We start from the raw sequence: 23,450 nt of genomic DNA on the forward strand, positions 1-23,450 counted from the left end.
TCCTGAAATATGCATTTCTCTTTTTCCTCAGAGTTTTAAGATGCAGTGCCGAGGGAACTGATCTCCAGGTGCGCTCTGCCATTCGCATAGCCCGTCTCTCTTCATTGAGACTCCCGTTGTACCAGGGGTTGGATGTCTTAGAGGATACTCTTTTCAGTTGCATTGGAGCGGCCTCGTTGATTATTGAGGCCATAGAGTTGAGATAGTGGTCAGTTAGGTCCTGGACGTCAGTAACGTCGGTAGGGGGGAGTAGGAGATTGCAGCTGTTAGGGGGTAGAGAGTTTGGATTGAGTTTCCTCATGTCTCTTTTCCAAACTTTGGGCATGGCGTATTGTACCGGGATGAGTTTTACTTTTTCCTTGATGAGGAATGTGATAATATGGTGGTCTGACCAGTCACAAGGTTGGATTGAGTCAAGTTGAGTGTAGCCTTCTTTGGAGATGACCAGGTCGAGGATAGAGCCTTTGTCATGTGTTGGGGTGTTGCAAATTTGAGTGAGGTCAGAAGCGATAAGGACATTTTTGAGGCTATTAACTACTGCGTCACTGCTATCATTCCAGTGGAGATTGTAGTCACCAAGGTAAATTTGTGTGTTTTGCCGTCCTGCGTTGATTGACATTGTGTCCATGAGTTGTTGGGAGAAGAGGAGGTTGTCCCCCGGGGGGTGGTACATGATGTGTAGTGAGCATACAGGTTTGTTCTCACTGATAACATCAAGGCAGAAGTATTCACAGGAGGTAAGAGAAGGGGCGGTGACTTTATTAATAGAGAGGTTGCTCTTGTAAATGCAGGCGATTCCGCCGCCTGTCTTGTTGGACCTGTCAAGTCTAGTGATGCAGTAGTTGGGGGGGACTAGGATATCCATGATAGGATTGGAGGATTCAGTTAACCATGTTTCAGTTAGTATGGCCAAGTCAAGGTTCCTAGACAGGATGAGGTCAGCGACCTCCGTCGAGTGTTTTTGGGCCGATCTACAGTTGAGAAGTGTGCATTTGAGTCTGGGGGTGCAAGGGGAGGTGGAGGGGTCCATAGTGAGAGGGACTTTAGTGAGGTTGTCGGGAACAGAGCCTCTGTTGCTATGCGTGGGGTGCCTAATAGGGTTGGAGAGAATCGTAGGGATGGACATGTGCGTGGTGGCTAAGCTGTTTTGGGTTGCCGGGACATATGTGCTGAGTAGGGTGTGTATATCGCGGTCCGAGAGAGTCTTGATTGCGCGCTGGGGGCGGTTGGCGGTATTGCGAGAGGGGATGGAGGTCCAATGTAAGGAGCGATTAGGATGTGTCTTGATGGTGCGCTTAGGCCTGTTGGAGGTATTGCGAGAGGGAATAGAGGTCCCAAGTATGGGGTGCCTAGGATGTGGGGGGGAGTTGATTCGTTGAGAAGTGGTGGAGGGGGGGGGGGGTGCTCGGTGTGCGAGAGGAGTAACTCTTTGAGCGTGTGGAGATCTTCTTTCACTTGGAGGAGGGTGGTCATGATAGCGTCCAGCGTGCCGTTGGGTATGGGGTTAGAGTTATTAGAAGGGTAATCAGTAACAGGAGGGGTGAGGCAAATGCGAGACGTGTGGAGACTGGTCGATGCGGGGGGGCAAGTGTAGTAATGGGGAGTGAGAGTGGGGGGGAGATGTTGAGGGGGGAGTGGGGATCAGGAGTGGAGGGGGAGCTAAGGGTGGGGAGTGAACTGTTGAGGGACGAGTGGAGGCTAGGAGTGACGGGGGTGCATGGGGTGGGGGGGGGGGGGGGAGATGTTGAGGGTTGGGTGTAGGTCTGGAATGGGTTGAGTGCCGAGAATGGGGGGGGAGATGTTGAGGGAGGAGTGGGGGCCCGGAGGGGGGGGAGCAGGGAGTGGGGGGAGAGAGGGCACTGTTGGAGGGGGAGCTAGGTGCGGCGGGAGTGTAGGGAGTGGCGGGGGTGGCGATATTGAGGGGGGATTTGGGATGGCATAGAGTCGGGTTGTGAGGGTCAGAGGCGGTGGGTCGTTCTGAGACGTTAGTTGGAAGTGAGGAGTTCTGGTTCAGTTGGATTGGGGTATGTGTGGAGGGCCGACGATTGGGGAGGTGCTCTTTGAAAGTGGGGAACAGGTTGTCGAGTAGTTCCAGGTTTCTGTCTGTGGATTGAATTAGAACAATCCCGTTATTGTAAATAGTAATGGCTGTACTGCCTGGGAAGAGTTTAGATGGTGCGATGGAGAGAGTTAGTCCATGAGCGGATTTCCTGGTGGTGGAGACGTTGAGTAGGGTAAGGAACGCTTCTTTCCATTGAGCTCTGCGTGCGGTGTGGAAGATGATATCAGTGTTCAGGGATCCATTTACCGGAGAGAAGTAGGTGTCGGCAAAGGGTGTTTCAGGATGGGACCTCAGGAAGTTGTGTTTAAAGCGTTTAGCGGCTTTTTTTGTGAGTGCGGGTGGGTAGATTATTTTATACGTGTGCTTGCCGCAGTGATCCATGTTAGGATGGCGTCAAGGCGGGTGTGGGGGAGTGAACAGAGTAGATATACAAGAGCACAGGTAAATGCAGACAGTAACTTACAAATAAATGCCAATAATATGTCACATGGGTCATAAGGGATAAATGCAAACACTATGTTACATGGATCAAAAGAGGCACTAGCGAAAAAGCAAAATATATGTGTTAGCAACATACACAATTATATAATAATCAGATATGCGTATAATACAGATGAACTAATGCAGCAAAATACATACATATGCCCACAGCAAGTTAAGGCGTCAAGTGAACTAATGAGCAGCCAGAAGTGTAAGAGGTAGCGATCGGTGCAAAGTAAATTAGGTGTAGGTAAATATATCCAAGACACAAGTAGAAGTATAATACTGCAGTAAAGGCATACACTAAATGCCGATAATATGTTACATGGGTCAAAAGGGATAAGTGCAAACACTATGTTCCATGGATCAAAAGAGGCACTAGTGACAAATCAAAATATATGTGTTAGCACCAAGATACAAGTAGAAGTATAATACTACAATAAAGGCATACACTAAATGCCAATAATCTGCTACATGGGTCAAAAAGGGATAAATGCAAACACTATGTTACATGGATCCAAGGAGGCACTAGTGAAAAATCAAAATATATGTGTTAGCAACATACACATTTCACACAAATTCTATTGCTCAGCAAACTGTTCAAGATGGCTGCCTAACTAGTGAATAAGGCAGCAGTGTCAGTCCTTTGTCTGTTGTTGTCTGTATTCAGAGAGATCAGTTTCCCTTTCTACTGAGGGCGAGTTAGTCCTATTTCTATGTATATGCTTCCTAGTTGCTGCTTGGTGGGGAAGAAAGAGACTTATCTCAGCTTAGGTGACCCTTGATCTAGTAGGAATGCATCCTCACGGTCAACTCGGGGCGGTGGTGGTGCAGGAGGGGATTTATTTCTACAGTTTTATGGCCCCAGCCATTTTGAACAAAGGAAATGTGTACCGGCGAACGAGGTAGATAAATACCTTCTTGTAGATCTCTATGTTGTTACCAGCAAGTGTTGCAAAGTGATGCACACAAGGAACACAGCTACAGCGCGCAGCGCCCACTGGCAGGATTACGTGCATGCAGCCCCTTCCGACTTCGATAGGCGTTGTTTTAAGACGCCCTATTGCCTGTTCTCTCTCCTGTGGTTCTCCTGGACAACGCCGTGTTGAATCCCGTCCGCCTCGGTCTCAGAACTCAGGCATCTCCGCTGGTCGGCGGTGCAACCTCCGTACACCTCAGTTCCCAGCGTAGACGTTGTAGGCTCCAGTCTTCCGTTGTCAGTTATCCACCCCGGGTCCCACCCGCCTCAGTGCTCCATTCCCGCCGCTCCTTGGGCCCCTCCTCTGATCAGATTTTCTTATAGATTTGGACCGATCTAGATATAATTGCAAAACCCTTTTCAGGTCCAGAGAATGAAAGGCCCTCTCAGCTGGAGTGGATGGATTAGGAAAAAAGGTGGGTAGAGAGATGGTCTGGTTCACATGGAAATCTGACACCACCTTAGGAAGAAAAGAGGGATGTGTTCTCAACACAACCACCTATTTAGATGGAAAACTGTATAGGGCTCGTTAGAACAGAGTGCTTGAATCTCGCTCACTCTGCGAGTTGACGTGATCGCTACCAAAAAAGCAGCCTTCCAAGAAATATGTTGCAAGGTTGCTTTGTGAATGGGTTTGAAAGGCGAACCCATCAATTTCGATAGCACCAGGTTTAGCTCCCAGGGAGGTGACGGAGGTCGTACCGGAGGGTAGACCTTCTTCAAGCCCTGCAGAAAATCTTTGAGAAAGAAGGTTGAGAAGGTGAGCGTCTGTAAGCCGTTATAGGCGCTAAATGCACCTTAATGGAATTAAATTTCAACCCTGCTTTCGCCAGATACAGTAGGTAAGAGAGAATGACCTCTTCCTGACCCTTGATAGGATGACAATTGTTCTGCATACACCACATGTAAAAACGCTTCCACATGCATGCATAGGAATGCCTTGTGGAAGGATGTCTTGCTTCTTTCAAAATGGACATGCAGTCCTGCAGCAGTCCTAGGTGGCCGTATTTTAGGACCTCAGCAGCCATGCTGCCAAGTTCAGTGAGGGAAGGTTGGGATGATGAATCCTCCCGTTCATCTTGGATAGCAGGTCCGCTCTGCACGGTAGCCTCCAGTGAGGGCACTCCAATAGGTGCAGAAGGACCGGGTACCACCATTGCCTCGGCCAGTCCGGGGCAATGACTATCATCCTCGTGGACGAATGAGCCAGCTTGTTCACCACCTTCGGGATCAGTGGAAGTGGCGGAAAGGCATACATTCCCTTTCGATACTGGACGGTAGACCCACAAGGCGAAGTCTTGGCATTTGCTATTTTCGTCATCCGCGAAGAGGTCTATGGTGGGATGACCCCATGACTGGAAGATGTCTTCTACGACCTCTTCGTTGAGAACCCAGTCCTCCTTGTCTTCGAAATGAAGGCTGAGAGCGGCCGCTCTCACGTTCTGCTCTCCTGGCAGATGGACTGCTGTGACTGACAGATTCCGAGCTAGGAGCCAATGCCATAGATTCTGTGCCTCCAGGGAAAGGGTACGTGAGCGTGTTCCCCCGTGTTTGTTGAAGTAGTACATTGTGGTGGTGTTGTCAGTTTGCACTAACACTGATGTTGCCTGAATCGAGGGTAGGAAAGCTTTGAGGGCTAGATGGACGGTCCTCAACTCCAACATGTTGATGTGGTAGGAGCGCTCTTTGATAGACCATAGTCCTTGAGTCTGGAGATGTCCCATGTGGGCCCCCCAACCTTGCAGCGAGGCATCTGTGATCAGTGTCTGGGCAGGAGGAGGCTGATGGAAAGGAATTCCGACTTGTAGATTTCGACTCTTCATCCACCAACATATGGACTCTCGAGCCGCGCTTGACAAAGTTATTTTGTCCTCCCAGCGCGCTGACTGTTGGTCCCACTTGTCCTTTAGATCCTGCTGAAGAGGACGCATTCGTAGTCTGGCATTTGGGACCAGGAAAATGCAAGATGCCATCGACCCTAACAGGGAGGCAATCCAACGCACCGGCAACTTCTTGTTGTGCAGAACCAGTTGGTATTTCTAAATGATGAAACACTTTTCCTAACTCGGAGTCTAACAGAGCTCCTAAGACATGTATTTTCTGTGTCAGTTGTGGAATTGATTTGCTGAAATTCACTTGTAGACCTAGACGGCGACATAGTTCGATGCAGCTCAGGAAATGGTTTCTTACGCTGTCGGGAGAATGACACTTCAACAGCCAGTCGTCCAAGTACGGGTACACGAAGACACCCCTGCGGCGCAGAGCGGCTGCCACCACCGCTATGCACTTCGTGAACATCTGGGGGCTGACTTCAATCCGAATGGTAGGACTTTGAACTGATAATGAGCGGATCCTAGCCGGAATCGTAGGAATTGCCTGTGACGCTGAGCGATCGGGACATGGAAGTATGCATCTTGTAGATCCAACGACACATCTAATCCCCCTGCCTGAGATGTGGATATATTTGATGAAGCGTCAACATGCGAAACTTTTCCTTTGTGATGTGCAGGTTGAGTGTCCGCAAGTCCAGAATGGGTCTGTAATCTGCTTTTCGGCCCTTTTTCTTGACTAGAAAGTATCTTGAGTAAACTCCTTTCCCTCTTTGAGATATTGGTACCCTCTCGATGGCTGATTTTTTGAGAAGGGTGGCCACCTCTTTTTGCAGGAATTTTAACTGGTGACTTGATGTTGGCATTGGAGGGATTGAAGGAGGGCGATGTTGAACGAAGAGAGTATCCATTCTGAAGCGTAGCTAACACCCACTGATCTTTTGTGATAGCTCGCCACTCTACGATATGCCGTGTGATGCTTCCCCCCCACTGGAGTGGTAGACGGCGCTGGGGGAAGGGAGCATTCATTTGGATTGCGTCTTGTTGGAGTTGTTTCCTTGACGCTGATTTATTTATTTTGAGAGTCTTATATAGCGCGAACAAGATCTTTGCAGATAACAGAGCGCTTTACAAAGGCAGGTGGAGGGTAGGGGAACAAGGGGGCATAGTAGAGAGGTAGATCAACAAGATCATGTACATAGCACCAATATAGTATATAACATAGTATCAATATAACGTATAGTACAGGTATGAGGTAGCAGGCATAGTTGGAGCGTAGGCCATCAACAAGTTCATGTACATAGCACCAATATAGTATATAACATAGTACCAATATAACGTATAGTACAGGTATGAGGTAGCAGGCATAGTTGGAGCGTAGGCCATCAACACGCTGTAAATAATACAGATTAATATTATAAAAAATAGTACGTATAGTACGCATAGTACAGGTATGAGGTAGCAGTGCATAGTTGGAGCGAAGGCCATCAAGACGCTGTAACAAATAAAGAAGGACTAAAATACGTCAAAACACACGTGCATAGGAATATATAGGCAATATCATAACACCATACTGGTAATACTGTTCTTAATGTCAATCAAACGAATTGTTCAAGTGTATTTAGCCATAAGGATACTTTTGACTTCTTTCTTAAAAAGAAGGGAGGAAGAGATGAGCCTCGTTTCAGGAGGAAGTGTGTTCCAGATCCTGGGCGCCATACCAGAGAAGGAGCGTTTGTAGGTCTTCGCGGTTTCAGCAGAAGATTGTTCGTGCTCCTGGTAGTTCTGGACCCACCAGAGATTGTCAACTTATGAGTGAGGTAGCTGGGTGATTTCAAGTGTATAGCCTTGTGCGTCATGCAGGCAATTTTCAGCTGTATTCTGGCTTCCAGAGTCAGCCAGTTCAAGGCTTTGAAGTCAGGAGAGATATGCGAATGCTTTTTCGATCCAGTGATGAGTCTCGCTGCCGCATTTAGTGACGCTCTTAGGGGTGCAGTTGTCGTTAGGGGGAGGCCGCGGAGGGCCACGCTGCCATAGTCTATGTGAGGGATGACTAGAGCTTGTACTGCTGTTTGGAAGTCTTTTGCTGGGAGGAAGGGTTTCAGTTTTCTCAAGGTGTTTATTTGGAAGTTCGCCCCCTTAGTAGCCTTGCTGATATGCTGCTGCATGTTGAGGTTGGTGTCTAGTGTTATGCCTAGGGATTTAGCTGAGTCCGCGATGGTCGGTTGGACATTGAGTGCTGTTAGGTGCTTAAGCCATGTTTGTGCGGAAGATATTTTCGTGGGAGGTGAGATTAGGAGGAACTCAGTCTTCATAGCATTGAGTTTAAGGTGGTTGTCAGCCAACCAAGATTGGGTGCTTCTGATCGTTGAATTCAGACTCAGGATGTCTTTGGGGGATTGTAACTTGAGGTATATTTGAGTGTCATCGGCATACATGTGAAAGTGTACATTGGATGCTTGTAGCAGAGTGGTGAGCAGAGTGGTGAGAGGTTCCATAACTAGGTTGAACAAAGTAGGGGATAGGCAGGATCCTTGAGGGACGTCGAACGATACAGGTACTGGGGAAGACATTAGGTTTTTGCTCTTGAATTTTTGAGACCTGTTGTGTAGAAAGGAAGTGAACCAACGAAGCACAGTCCCAGAGAGGCCCATTCTTGATTTTATGAGTTCGAGTAAGCTCTCATGTTTCAATGTGTCGAATGCTGAAGAGAGATCAAGAAGGATGAGGAGGCAGGTATTGTTTTGATCTAAGATTTGGATGGCGTCGTCAATAATGTGAGTCATAGCGGTTTCAGTACTGTGCCCTGCTCGGAAGCCTGATTGGTGTGGGTTGAGGAGATCAAACTGTTCTATGTGCTTTGTCATTTGCAGTTGGACCCATTTTTCTAGCAGCTTGGCGAGAGTGGGAATGTTGGTAATCGGACGGTAGTTGTTTAGATCAGTGGGGTCGGCTGTTGGTTTCTTCAGTAAAGGCGTAACTTGTCAAACTTTGAGGTAGTCCGGGATGGTTCCTTGTTGTAGTCAACTATTGATAATTTTAGTCCAGAGTGGGAGTAGCAGAGGGATGAAGTCTTTTACGGCGTTAGCAGGAAGAGGGTCAGTGAGGTGATTGGATGGTTTTAGGGTGCTGAGTATTCTGCCAATTTCTTCTTCAGAGTAGGTGTCAAAGGATGACCATGTCGCATTGTTTTTTAGTTTAATGGGTGTTATGCAGTTGGGTATTGAGTACAGGCTTGCGTCATTGAGGAGGTCGCTCCTTATACTGTCAGTTTTATTGTTAAAGAAAGCTGCGAAATCTTCACAAGAAGGGGTAGTGCTGATAATGTCGACCGCTGGGGGTTGTTCCTTAGATTGAGATCGGACTAGTTTGAACAATTTACTTGGACGGTTTTTTGCTTGGTCTAGCTGGATTCTGAAGAACTCTGACTTTGAGCGTTTTATTTTCCTGAAGTATGCATTCCTCTTTTTCCTAAGAGTTTTGAGATGCAATGTCAAGGGAATTGATCTCCAGGTACGCTCTGCCGATCGCATAGCCCGTCTCTCTTCATTGAGACTCCCGTTGTACCAGGGGTTGGATATCTTAGCGGATACTCTTTTCAATTGCATTGGAGCGGCCTCATTGATTATTGTGGCCATGGAGTTGAGATAGTGGTCAGTTAGGTCCTGAACGTCAGAAGTGTCGGTAGGGGGAGTAGGAGATTGCAGCTGTTAGGGGGTAGAGAGTTTGGATTGAGTTTCCTCATGTCTCTTTTCCAGACTTTGGGCATGGCGTATTGCACCGGGATGAGTTTTACTTTTTCCTTGATGAGGAATGTGATAATATGGTGGTCTGACCAGTCACAAGGTTGTATTGAGTCGAGTTTAGTGGTGCCTTCTTTGGAAATGACCAGGTCGAGGATCGAGCCTTTGTCGTGTGTCGGGGTGTTGCAAATTTGAGTGAGATCAGAAGCGGTAAGGAAACTTTTGAGGCTGTTAACTACTGCGTCACTGCAATCATTCCAATGGAGATTGTAGTCACCAAGGTAAATTTGTGTGTGTAGCCGTCCTGCGTTGATTGATATTGTGTCCATGAGTTGTTGGGAGAAGACGAGGTTGTCCCCCGGGGGGTAGTACATGATGTGTAACGAGCATACAGGTTTGTTCTCACTGGTGACATCAAGGCAGAAGTATTCACAGGAGGTAAGAGAAGGGGCGGTGACTTTATTAATAGAGAGGTTGCTCTTGTAAATGCAGGCGATTCCGCCACCTGTCTTGTTGGGCCTGTCAAGTCTAGTGATGTAGTAGTTGGGGGGGACTAGGATATCCATGATAGGATTGGAGGATTCGGTTAACCATGTTTCAGTTAGTATGGCCAGGTCAAGGTTCCTAGCCAGGATGAGGTCAGCGACCTCCGTCGAGTGTTTTTGGGCCGATCTACAGTTGAGAAGTGTGCATTTGAGACTGGGGGTGCAGGGGGAGGTGGAGGGTTCCGTAGTGAGAGGGACTTTAGTGAGGTTGTTGGGAACAGAGCCTCTGTTGCTATACGTGGGGTGCCTACTGGGGTTGGAGAGAATCGTAGAAATGGACATGTGCGTGTTGGTTAAGCTGTTTTGGGTTGCCGGGACATATGTGCTGAGTAGGGTGTGTATGTCGCGGTCCGAGAGAGTCTTGATTGCGCGCTGGGGGCGGTTGGCGGTATTGCGAGAGGGGATAGAGGTCCAATGCAAGGAGCGATTAGGATGTGTCTTGATAGTGCGCTTAGGCCTGTAGGAGGTATTGCGAGAGGGGATAGAAGTCCCATGTAAGGGGTGCCTAGGATGTGGGGGGAGTTGAAAATTCGTTGAGACGTGGTGGTGAGGGGGGGATGGACGGTGTGCGTGAGGAGTAACCCTTTGAGCGAGTGGAGCTCTTCTTTCACTTGGAGGAGGGCGGTCATGATTGTGTCCAGCGTGCCGTTGGGGATGGGGTTAGGGTCATTGGAAGGGTAATCAGTGACAGGAGGAGTGATACAGCTGCGGGACGAGTGGAGACTGGTCGTTGCAGGAGGGCAGGTGTAGTAATAGGGAGTGAGAGTGGGGGGGGAGATGTTGAGGGGGGAGTGGGGTCCAGGAGTGGAGGGGGAGCTAAGGGTGGGGAGTGAACTGTTGAGGGAGGAGTGGAGTCTTGGAGTAGCGAGGGTGCAGGGGGTGGGGGAGGCGATGTTGAGGGTGGGGTGTAGGTCTGGACAGGATTGAGTGCCGAGAATAGGGGGGGGGCGCAGTTGAGGGAGGGGTGAAGGCTAGGCGTGGCGGGAGTGCAGGGAGTGGGGGTGGGAGATGTTGCGGAAGGAGTGTATGACAGGAGTCGTTTGAGTGGGGGAGGGGGAGGGAGATGTAGAGGGAGGGGTGTAGGTCTGGAGTGGGTTGAGCGCCGAGAATGGGGGGAGTGCTGTTTAGGGAGGAGTGAAGGCTAGGAGTGGCGGGAGAGCAGGGAGTGGGGGGGGATATGTTGAGGGAGGAGTGTATGACAGGAGTTATATGAGTGCAGAGAGTAGGGGGGGAGATGTTGAGGGTGGGGTGGGGGCCAGGAGGGGGGGGGGCAGGGAGTGGGGGGGGGAGAGGTCATGGCTAGAGGGGGAGCTAGGTGCGGCGGGAGTGTAGGTAGTGGTGGGGATGGAGAGATTTGGGGGGTATTTGGGATGGCATAGCGTCAGGTTGTGCGGGTCAGCGGCGGTGGGTCGTTCTGGGAGGGGTGTATGTCAGGAGTTGTTTGAGTGCAGAGAGTAGGGGGGGAGATGTTGAGGGAGGAGTGGGGGCCCGGAGGGGGGGAGCAGGGAGTGGGGGGAGAGAGGGCACTGTTGGAGGGGGAGCTAGGTGCGGCGGGAGTGTAGGGAGTGGCGGGGGTGGCGATATTGAGGGGGGATTTGGGATGGCATAGAGTCGGGTTGTGAGGGTCAGAGGCGGTGGGTTGTTCTGAGACGTTAGTTGGATGTGAGGAGTTCTGGTTCAGTTGGATTGGGGTATGTGTGGAGGGCCGACGATTGGAGAGCTGCTCTTTGAAAGTGGGGAACAGGTTGTCAAGTAATTCCAGGTTCCTGTATGTGGATTGCATTAGAATAGTCCCGTTGTTGTAAATAGTAATGGCGGTGCTGCCCGGGAAGAGTTTGGATGGTGCGATGGAAAGTGAGAGTCCATGGGCGGATTTCCTGGTGGTGGCGACGTTGAGTAAGGCAAGGAAAGCTTTTCTCCATTGAGCTCTGCGTGCGGTGTGGAAGATAATATCAGTGTTCAGGGATCCATTTACCGGAGAGAAGTAGGTATCGGCAAAGGGTGTTTCAGGGTGGGACCTCAGGAAGTTGTGTTTGAAGCGTTTAGCGGCTTTTTTTGTGAGTGTGGGTGGGTAGATTATTTTATATGTGTGCTTGCCGCAGTGATCCATCTTAGGAAGGCGTAGGGCGGGTGTGGGAGAGTGAGCAGAAGAGATGTGCCGGATCGCAGATAGATGCAGACAAAATGTTATAAAGATCCGTAGGAAGTAAGGCGTAGGGTGGGTGTGGGAGAGTGAGCAGAAGAGATGTGCCGGATCGCAGATAGATGCAAGCGTATAATACTACCGAAATAGTGTAACACAATACATATGCCCACAGCAAGTTAGTGCGTCAAGTGACGCTAATGCGCAGCCAGAAATGAATGAATGAGGTGGCAATCGGTGCAGGGTGAGTTAGATGCAGGTAGAAATATCAAAGGTACACTTAGAAGTATAATACTGCGATAAAGGCATACACTCCCAGGTACACATAGGAGTATAGTACTGCTATAAAGGTATACACTCTATCACCAGGGGGATTAGGTGCATAGATATGTAAAAGTGCGCTGTGAATGACATTAGTCTCAAAGAGTCCAGCTCTTAGTGTAGGGTAACAGATGAGGTAAACAATGCACTCGAGTGTGGTGATGTAAATACCTTTTTTTTGCTATTGCTGCTGCTGTTCAAGATGGCTGCCAAAATAGACTGTAAGGCAGCATTGTTAATCCTTTGTCCCTTTTCCTTTCCACCTCTTGAGGAACGCCTGCCTCTGTACTTTGACTTCTGCTGCCCCTGTTGATATTGATTCTTCTGCCACTGAGGGGTTTGAACCCTCTACTGGGAAGATCGCAGATTGCCGATTGTAGGGGCGGACATTTGTTTCCATTAAGCAGGATTTAGCTCCTTTACAGAACACCCCCCACCCAGGTAGTAATATTTCAAAGAATTTAAAGTACTATTTCATAGGGTCAGCAGACTAAATCAGTGTGCTGAATTACACACACAAAACAACTGCATTTAACCTGCAGGTCACAAATGTTAATGCCTGAAAGTCCAACTCCCAGTGATACATTATACACAATCTGCAGCTAATTGATCAAATGTATGTATTTTGATTTCCTGGGTGGCTGTCATCCTAGTACTGAATGTAGCAAGTGACCCAACCAAATACCCAGAGCACAGGAGGATTGAAAGGTAGCATGGGGTAGGAGGCAAAGTATCACAAAAATGTGCTCTGGCACCATGGGCTTTAAAGGTCTTCATGAGAAACCACTTCCTTAAAAACCCTGGGGAGGCCATCATTCCAGCTCTTACCGATCATGTAGGCACAGTAGCGCATGTTCGGTGCAATCTCCTCTGCACGCTGCGAGTACAGCACTGCCTGCTCCTCAGTGAAAGCATTGGCCAGTTTCTCATAAATAGTCCTAAGAAGAGAAGGAACACTATGCTTTAGAATGAGCATTTTAATCTGTGCAATACAGCAGCACCCAAAACTGGACTCAAAATTTACAAAAAGGTCATCAGTCAAACAATCAACTTGCCCTTTGGCCAATCTGCTTATCGCTTTCTAGGAATGTCAGCACCTGAACTAGCTTCACAATTTCCTTTTAAACACAACTTACCTCCCTAACCTACAAGGCCCTCTTCTTTCACAGTTCACATTAGATTACTTTTGTTTCGAGGCTTCCAACACTGTATGCTTACATGGAAAATTGTACCTATGATTATCTTAATTTTATCCATTAGTAACCAATCTGCATGCATTCTGTGGTCTTTTCTTTCCATCCTGATTACAGGGCTGAATATGGAACTAGATGCTCCTTTCCATATGTATCATAATGTGTTTCAACCCTTGACAATTCATAGTTTAGGAAGCATTTTCAGTAAATCTTGCATTCTATCCTCGTTATATTCCCACTCCCTTACTCTGGGCTTCCCACCCAGTGTGACTGCGAATGAAGGACTGTTATGCAGAGGCACTAAAAAGTAGTTTTCTTTCAAAGCCTTCACAGACTGGCTTACCTGTAGCCAAGGGAATATACATTTAAGAGCTAGTCAGCATATGCCCAATTATTATGGCGCAGTTGATCAGACAGTGCCTGTAATAAACTGCCCCTTTTTGTCCTGGTCACCCACACTTTTTGTCACTGGTATTGATGTTTTTCGACTGATGTGGGCTAGGTCCCTGCTAACCAGAACCCATTGGCTGTGCTCTTTCCCTAAAAACAAGGTCAAATGGCCTAATTGGTACACACTTTAGCACCCCTATAAGTCCCTAGTAAGTAGTACGGCTGATACCTAGGGCATGGGTACCAAAGGGGGGGGGGGGGGGCAAAGGGCTGCAGTATGCATTTTGCCACCCTAAGGGACCCCCAATCAAATTGCATGCAGTCTGCCACTGCAGACCGTGTGTCATGGTGCAAACTATGAGTGAAAACATAACATGGCACACTCACTGTGTGCCATACCAAAGTCACTGCATGTAATATATATAAGTAGTTCCAACAGCAGGCCTTGTAGCCCTAAGGCAGGGTGCATTATATTACATTTGTCAGCATATCTGCATGAGCAGGTATGCCCCTGTGAGGTCTAGTTCAATTACCAGATGGTACAAGTGAACAGGGAAGCCATTTTAAGTATATGTACTAGGTACTGGTTATTACGAGTTCCCCAGCTACATGATGAAACCTTTGGTGTTTGGTATCAAACACCTTGTCTTAATGCACAAGTTACTACTTGTGTAACGATATATCTGTAAGAGACATTAGTTAGTATTAGAGTCCTTACCTTAGAATATCCCCAGGCGTCAGACTGGATACGGAATTTTTTTGCGTAGCAGTATCCTTGCGCGTCGGTAGGCGTCGTCTGCGGCTCCGCGTCCGTTGTCGGCATAGTGGGCGCCGTGATGACGTCGTCGGAGTACTTAGACGCCGCCTCCGCGTGCTGACGTCAGTTCTTAGACACAGCTTTTCTGCGCCAGAAACGCTGAGCCATGTTAAAAACCAACACTGGTGCCATTGAAACTAGGGCCCTGAAAGGGGAGAACCCTAACCCTAGATATCGGTTTTCAGAACGGGGAGGATGGGTGGGTCGGTAAGGAATCTAATACTAACTAATGTCTCTTACAGATATATCGTTACACAAGTAGTAACTTGTGCATCTGAAAGAGACACGTTAGTATTAGATTCCTTACCTTAGAATAGATACCCCAGCAACCAGAAAGTCCTGGAGGACATCCCTCCGGACTTGGCTGTCCAGGCAGTAGTGTCTTGCAAACGTGTGCAGCGATGCCCACGTAGCTGCCTGACAGATGTCTTGCAAGGGCACTCCCCGGCCCAGGGCAGTTGTAGTCGCCGTGGCTCGGGTGGAATGAGCCCGCAATCCAACAGGGGGTTCCTTCTTAGCCAAGGAGTAACATGCCTGCATACACAAGATGATCCACCGGGAGATGGTCCTCTTGTGCACTGCCTTCCCCTTCTTAGCGCCTACGTAACCAACAAAGAGTTGGTCATCCACCCAGAACTGGCGTGTGCGATCTAAATAGAACGAGAGCGCACGTTTTGGGTCCAGACGGTGGAGCCGCTCTTCCTCTTTAGAGGGATGCGGCGGCGGAAAGAAGGTTGGCAAGGTGATAGACTGCCCGATGTGGAAGGCTGTGACAACCATGGGCAGGAAAGATGGCTTAGTACGCAACACAACTTTGTCCGGATGGACAGAAAGGAAAGGTGGAGTACAAGAAAGGCCCTGGAGCTCACTCACTCTCCTGGCAGAGGTGATGGCAACCAGGAAAGCAGTCTTCAGAGTAAGAAGGCGGAGAGGACAGTTGTGAAGTGGCTCAAAGGGAGCGCACATCAGAAATGTAAGAACAAGGTTCAAGTCCCACTGAGGCATCACAAACGGAACAGGAGGGAATGTGTGTGATGCCTTTTAGAAATCTATTTACAATAGGGGACTTGAACAAAGAAGGTTGATCAGGCAGCCTCAGAAAGGCTGAAAGGGCAGAAAAGTAGCCCTTGATAGTGCCCAGAGCAGAGCCCTGCTGGGCAAGAGAAAGAAGGAAGAGAAGAACCTCAGAGAGAGGGGCAGCAAGAGGATCCACAGCCTTTGCTGTGCACCATGCCACAAATCTGTTCCACCTGCAGGCGTATACAGTTTTTGTGGAGGGACGCCTGGCTGCCAGAATGACATTACAGACTTCAGGAGGCAAGTTAAATGGCCTCAACTGTCGCCGCTCAATCTCTAAGCATGGAGGTGGAGACTGGACAGGTTCGGGTGGAGGACCGTCCCCTGCTGCTGCGACAGAAGGTCCTCCCGAAGAGGCAGACGAACCGGGGGATCGACTGACATACTGAGTAGCTCTGGATACCAGTACCTTCGTGCCCAGTCCGGAGCCACAAGGATGACTTGGGCCCGGTCGCGCTTGATCTTCTTCAGCACTCTGGGCAGAAGTGGTATAGGCGGAAAGGCGTACAATAGACCGCAACTCCACTCGCGACGAAAAGCGTCTCCGAGCGAGTGACGCCTTGGAAATTAAACGCGCAGAACTGATGACATTGCCCGTTCTCTTCGGTGGCGAATAGATCTAACCAAGGCCCTCCCCATTGCTGAAAGAGGCCTTGCGCCACGTCCGAGTTCAGACGCCATTCGTGATCCATCATGCACCGACGGCTGAGCTCGTCCGCCCTGGCATTCAGAGAACCTGCCAGGTGTTGAGCCACCAGGGTCACGCCCTGGCGTTCCAGCCATTGCCAGAGGCGCAGAGCCTCCTGGCAAAGGGTCCACGACCCCACCCCGCCCTGTTTGTTGCAGTACCACATGGTGGTGGTGTTGTCCGTGAACACCTGCACTACACTCCCCCGGACAGAGGGAAGGAATGCCTTCAGTGCTAGACGAATCGCCCGTAACTCCAACAGGTTGATGTGGAGCCGGGCCTCTGATCTCCCCATCTCCCATGTGGCCTCCCAGCCCTAGAGGGACGCATCCGTCACAACTACGTGCTCCGGTTGGGGAAGGGAGAGGGATCTGCCGCTGACCCAATCGCAGTCCGTGAGCCACCACTGCAGCTGTCTCGCAGTGCCCTCCGAGGTCAGGACGTGGTCGGACAAGTTACCCTGATGCTGGGCCCACTGAAACTTCAGGTCCCACTGCAGAGCCCGCATCCGCCACCTGGCATGATGCACCAGTAGGATGCAGGAGGCCATCAGCCCCAGAAGCCGCAGCGTCAACCTGACCGAGACCCGGGATAACGGCTGAAAGATGGGAATCAGAGCCTGAATATCCCGGACCCGCTGTTCGGGCGGATAAACCCGAAACCGCGCCGAGTCGAGAACCGCTCCGATGAAGAGGAGCTTCTGAGAGGGGCACAGGTGTGACTTTGGCACATTGATGGAGAACCCCAGCCGGTGCAGGAGATCTGCCGTAGTCTGGAGGTGGCTGACGACTGTCTGGGGCGAGCCCGCCTTCAACAACCAGTCGTCGAGGTAGGGGAAGACTGAAACCCCTAACCTGCGCAGATGAGCTGCGACCACCGCCATCACCTTTGTGAACACCCGTGGGGCGCTGGTAAGGCCGAAGGGGAGCACGGTATACTGAAAGTGCTCGTGGCCAACCGTGAACCGCAGGTAGCACCGGTGGGCCGGCAGGACGGGGATGTGGAAAATAAGCGTCCTGCAAGTCCAACGCTACCATCCAGTCTCCTGGGTCCAGGGCAGCCAAGACCTGAGCCAGTGTCAGCATTTTGAACTTCTCCTTCCAGAGGAAGCCGTTGACGTTCCGTAGGTCCAAGATAGGGCGCAGGCCCCCTTTGCCCTTCTTGGGTACCAGAAAGTAGTGGGAGTAGCAACCACACCCTACTTCTGGCCCAGGAACGCGCTCGATGGCCCCCTTGGCCAAGAGGGCCGTAACTTCCTCCTGCAGAAGTCGCAAATGATCCCCCGATACACGGTGGTTCTGCGGTGGCATGGCTGGAGGAGTCTCCTCGAAGGGGAGGGAGTAGCCCCTTCGGACGATCTGCAGCACCCACCTGTCCGATGTGACGGTGCGCCAGTGTAGGAGGTGATGGCGAACCCTGCCCCCCCACTGGCGGCACATGGGCCTGAAAGCACGGACTAGGAGGGTTTTGAGGCGGATGCTGCGGGGGAAGGTGTGGACTGACCTCGCCGTTGGCCCCGACCGCCGCCACGGCGGTTTCCACGGCTGCCACTACGTTGGGTATTACCCTGCGGAGCGTGGCTGGCAGCACGTGTGGGTACACCCCTTCCGTGGCCACGAAAGGAAGGAAAGGCAGCCGATTGCTGGCGTGGGGCCAAGAGGCCCAAGGACTTGGCCGTAGCCCTGGAGTCCTTAAAGCGCTCAAGCGCATGGTCCACCTTGTCGCCAAAAAGGCGACGGCCATCAAACGGCATGTCCATCAGTGTGTTTTGGACATCGGCCGAAAAGTTGGCGGACCTCAACCAGGCGTGACGTCTGACCGCCACCGTAGTTGCCATCGCTCTACCTAGTGAGTCGGTGGTATCCAGTCCACACCGGATAGAATATCTGGCTGCATCCCGGCCCTCCACAAGGGCTTGGCCGAGTTTGGCCCGTACCTCCAACGGACACTCTGGCAGCACTTCCGCAACCGTATCCCACAGGGAGCGGGTGTAGCGGCCCAAGAGGCATGCGGTGTTGGAAGACCGCAGTGCCAGACTAAGGGATGAGAAGATATTTTTACCGTACTGCTCGTACCTCTTGGATTCCCTGTCCGGCGGAGCCGACGGAAATGCGGTCTGGGAATTGGAGGCCTGGATGACCAGGCTCTCGGGGGTGGGGTGGGTAGACAGGGAACATGGGTCGCCCGGGGCCGGGCGGTGGCGTCTGGCCACGTTCCTATCTACGGGCGAACCCGTAGCGGGCTTGGACCAAGTGCCCAAAAGAACGTCGGTTAAGGCCTTGTTAAACGGCAGCAGAGGCTAGGCTGAGCATGACTGTGGCTTAAGGACCTCCGTGAGGAGGTTAGTCCTCACGGCCGCGACGGGGAGCTCAAGGCCCAAGGCCTTGGCTGCCCTCATCAACACCACACTATAGGTTGCCCCCTCCTCCGTAGCCACGGTAGGAGGCGAGACAAAGCCAGTGTCAGGCGAAGTGTCTATACCACTGGCCTCCCCAAGTTCACCTGCCCAGTACTCCTGAGACTGGCATTCACGTGCCAGAGGGTCTGCAGACCCCTCCCAATCCTCCTCATCACCTATCTCCTGGTACTTAGGGTTAGCAAAGGATGGGGCCGGTTCATGGAAAGTAAACTCCCTGAACGGCGTCTGAAGCGGCGCCCAGCGGCGCCGCTCTGGAACCAGGTCGAGGGAGGCGTCGGGGAGGTCGTTAAATCCACCAGCGCCGACCCGGATCCGGAACCAGCGGGGCCCTGCGGCGCCGGGCCCGAAGGCGCGCCGGCGGCGTCGGAGCCGAAGCACCCGACGGCGTCGGGACCGAAGCCCCCGACCCGCTAGGACCCCCAGAAGGGACCGCTGGGCCCGAAGGCGCCGCGGAGCCCGTCGGAGGAGAGAGGGACCTCATGGCCATGAGGAACCGCTCGATCTCCCCCGGCGTCGCGTTAGGCCCAGGGACCGGAGGCTATGAAGCCGGACGCGGCGCCTGCGACTCCGTCGGAGCCGCGTGGGTGGTGCCACCTGAACCCCCTGCCGCGTCACGCGAGCGTCTGGGAGAGTCGGAAGAGCGATGACGTCTCTTCGACTTCTTGTGCTTACCGGACGACTTCGACCCTGAGGAGTGATGTCGACTCCCGGAGCTATGATGGCTCCGCTCCCGCGACCGGTCCCTCGACCTCCGTCCGGACCGGGACCTCTCTTGGCGCGGGGCCGACTGCCGGAGTTCGAGTCGCTTACGGGACCGCTCCCGTCTAGCCTTCGAAGTTAGGGCCCGGCAGTCGGAACAGGCCTCGTCGTCGTGGTCGACGCAGAGACAGTGGAGACACCGACGGTGAGGGTCCGTTACCGACATCAGCCGGTCGCAATCCTCAAAGGGCTTAAAACCAGGCATCCCTATCGGCACCGTTTCGGAGTCGAAGACTCGAAAAAGGACGATCAAAAAGATTTAGTCAAAAAGTGACTAAGGTACCACTTTTTCCGGATCTGCGCTGCTGACGCAGAAAAAGGAAGAACTGACGTCAGCACGCGTAGGCGGCGTCTAAGTACTCCGACAACAATATCACGACGCCGACGACGGACACGGAGCCGCAGACGACGCCTACCGACGCGCAAGGGTACTGCTACGCAAAAAAATTCCGGCTCCAGTCTGACGCCTGGGGATATTCTAAGGTAAGGAATCTAATACTAACGTGTCTCTTTCAGATACATCTGTACTGTTGCCAGTACAAGATTTATTATGACATGCACCCAGAGGGTAACTTAGAGGTGCCCCTTGAAAAACATACCACTATTTAGTGTGCTGGCTAGCTGATATCATCCAGCCTGCCACCACAGACATGTTTTTGACCCCCTGAACATGAGAGCCTATGCTCTCTAAAGCCAGAAACAATGCCTGCTCCGGAGGAAGGTGTTTCCATCTCCTCCAGTGGGATGGCTCGTGATTTAGCATTAGAAGGCTAGGGGCTTCAAAGCCCCTGCTGCCTTTGGTATGCAACGCAGACCGGTATGATGCCCCATCTTGAGGCCCTAGGACAGGTGGGAAATTAGCTATGCAAATAGGCATGTTGCACCACCAGGCTAGTCACATCCCCAAGGTGGTCTCACGGATGAGCTCCACAAAAGAAGGATTTCACCATCTTGTTTTTGGTGGAATTAGGAACTTTAGATCAGGGTTATGTCCAATCCCCACAGGAAGTGGTCATAAAGGGGGTGCAGTGACCCCAAGGGTAAGTAGCGTATTGGCTACTACCTTTCACTTCCCTCAATGCCCCTAAAGTGAGTATTTAGGTGGCCCATTGACAACAGGAACTCAGATTCACCTGACTAAAGAAGAAGGACAAAGTATAAGCCAAAGAACACAAAAACTGTAGACTAGCTGTGGCGCCAAACCCTGCCTGCCTACTCCTGTCCTGACAATTGCAAAGACCCGACTTGTCCTGCAGCGGTGCATCCTCCAAAAGCCTCGGAGGGCTGCCAGTACTTCACAAATCGGCCAGCATCTCCCTTGAAGTGGAGGAGCCAGCTCCGTGCAGCCTGCAGGCACTGACCGCATCAACCTGGTACACCGTTCTGTTGACCCTCTGGTCTAGCGAGGAAGCAGCATCCCAGGAGGAGGTCTCTGTGCTCCAGGAGGTAGGATTAGTCTCCCTACCAAGTTTAGAAACACCAGGACCCGCAGGAACCATGCTGCACTAACACTCGGGGTACCAGAGCCCTTGCTGCAGCCAAGGCTGGTTTAGTGTCCAGCACGGACATCAACGTCGCCAAGACGGACCTACCGATGTAGGACGTCAGCACCAGAGAGGCTATCGTTGAGAGTGCAAGCTACCTGCCAGACAAAACACCTCTGCAGCCGAACCCAACACCCACGTCAGAGCCTACCGACAATGCACCCTTGTTCCAGAGACCCTCAAGAGCTAAGCCCCTCTTTGGGTTCTGCCAGACTGGTCCCTCAGTCCCCACTTGCAGCCTTTCTCTTGTTACATGTTTTCCCATTGACTTACGTGGTAGCATCTGAGGCAGAGGCGTGCCAATGGCCTCCGGAGGGCACAAAGGCCCCCAAGTTCACATTTCCAGTCTGTCCTGCGCGTGCCCATCTCCTGTCTCGCTTGGGAGGCAAGTCAGTGATAATAGATCTCGCTGGCGACAGCACTTTCGCGCTGCTTCCCCAGGCGAGACCTAAAAATGACATCTTTATATTTATTCGGGCCCAGAATCAATATGATCAGGGAAGTGCGTTTTGCAAGAGAAATAGTTATAAGTTTAAAAAGTTGACAGTGCATTTTTCAGAAGCTGCAATACTATCCTATGGGAGGAAAAACAAGTACAGCATTCAGGTAGAGTACAGCGACTTACTAGACCAATCTCCTGGACTTAAGGTGAGTAAGGAACAAGGTCTAAGGCAGCACCAGCAGGTCACCTCCAGCAGCACTAGGGTGGACAGGTATAGTGGTGCAATACAGCATCGGGTGCCAAATGTTAGTCAATGGGGATCGTTCTGAGGGAAAAGAGGCTGCAGGTTTGAACTGGGAGGCCAGTGGGGCTGAACCAGCCAGAGTGTTCAGGTCTTGTGATGCTATGGGGACGTCGGGACACAGGTGGTCCTCTTCTTCTCGGGCTGGCCAGCCGACTGCAGAGAGTCTTAGAAGTGTTGGGTTTTTTCATCAGGGAGCACTCACGGTTGAGGGGGGCCTGCAAGCACACCAGGTGGCAGGCAGTGTTGGGGAGTTCACGAAGGGTGAAACTAAAGTGGACTCTCTCTCTTGAGAGCTTTGAGACTACACCGACATAGTTGACCTACTTCTAGTCGACTTGGGGGGGGGTTTGTGCAGCGGTGCTTGGTGGCGTTGGGCTTTTGGTGGCCTCACAGTTCTTGGGGTGCCTGCTGCTTGCAGGAGAGCAGCTCTGCTGCTCTACGGGAGCCCTGGAATCTTTACTGAATGTAGGACGACTTCACAAGCTTTGGAGGCACAACAGCTTTCAGGATGAAAAAACTTTGGCACAATTCAATGAGAAGTAAAAAAACGAATCCTCCTTTGGTCCTCGAACATAAGCAACACTCATACCCAATGCACTCAGATCAACCTCAATCTCCCTTTGTGAGAAGTAACTAGAAGCCCATAGCAGTAAATCAAGAAAATTATTAAGTCATACAACATGGACAAATTTATGGTATAAAATAATCATTTTTTAAAAAACTTTTAAACAGGAAGGAAGTACCTTCCTCTTGACCTCAAACAATTAAAAACAACTTTTTTTGCAAGACAATTATTTCATAAACATATCATTTCATCATCACAAACAGAAGCTAGAAGGATATTTTCCACTGTTCAATTAAAACAAAAGAAAGAAAAAAGAAGAAAACAGACTAACACACATTCGTGTTGCTCAGTATCTACACTGAAATTCGATGCATAGCCACTTGTATTAGTATCTGTGGTTCCAGCCAACTCCACAAATTTTGTGACAAATGCATTGACGCGTTTAGATGGTATCTTCAATTTTTAAACCATCTTTATCAAGACAAATATAAGACTCTTGTAGTGAATCATTTAATGGATCCTAAACAAGGTCCTGTACATTATAGCAAATGCACAAGTTACTACTTGTGTAACAATACATCTGTAAGAGACATTAGTTAGTGATCAATTCCTTACCTTAGAATATCCCCAGGCGTCAGACTGGATCCGGAAAGCTTTCGTAGGCAGTACCCCAGCACGTCGATAGGTGTCGGCGTACGACTTCACTGGAGCTACTTGGACGCGCCCACGCACGCTAACGTCAGTTCTGTACACAACTTTCCGCTACAGGAACGCAGAGCCATGTAAGATACTGACCACTGGTGCACAGAAACTAGGGCCCGAAAGGATGACCTTAACCCTAGAAATCAGTTCCCAGAACGGGGAGGATGGTTGGGGCAGTAAGGAATCTATCACTAACTAATGTCTCTTAGAGATATATCGTTACACATGTAGTAACTTGTGCATCGGAAAGAGACACGTTAGTGATAGATTCCTTACCTTAGAATAGATACCCCAGCAATACCAACCCCGGTGGTGGGTCTGCGAACAAGACTACACCAGAAAGTCACGGAGAACAGAACGGCCAAAGAAGCCGTCCCTCCGGACCCGACTGTCAAGGCAATAATGCTTTGTAAAAGTGTCCAGTGAAGCCCACGTGGCAGCCTGACCG

The 23,450-nt window shown here is 50.8% G+C and overlaps 1 protein-coding gene across 1 annotated transcript in view; it reads right to left on the reverse strand.

The window, feature by feature from the left end:
• Window positions 1-23,450, reverse strand: part of SRP68 (signal recognition particle 68) — a 344,507-nt gene that overhangs the window by 206,750 nt on the left and 114,307 nt on the right. The window contains exon 6 of the mRNA XM_078654565.1: window positions 12,931-13,040. Coding sequence (XP_078510691.1) covers window positions 12,931-13,040 — 110 coding nt within the window. The remainder of the gene's footprint in view (window positions 1-12,930; window positions 13,041-23,450) is intronic.

The sequence above is a fragment of the Lissotriton helveticus genome, chromosome 7 (assembly GCF_964261635.1).
Source record: "Lissotriton helveticus chromosome 7, aLisHel1.1, whole genome shotgun sequence".
NCBI lineage: Eukaryota > Metazoa > Chordata > Amphibia > Caudata > Salamandridae > Lissotriton > Lissotriton helveticus.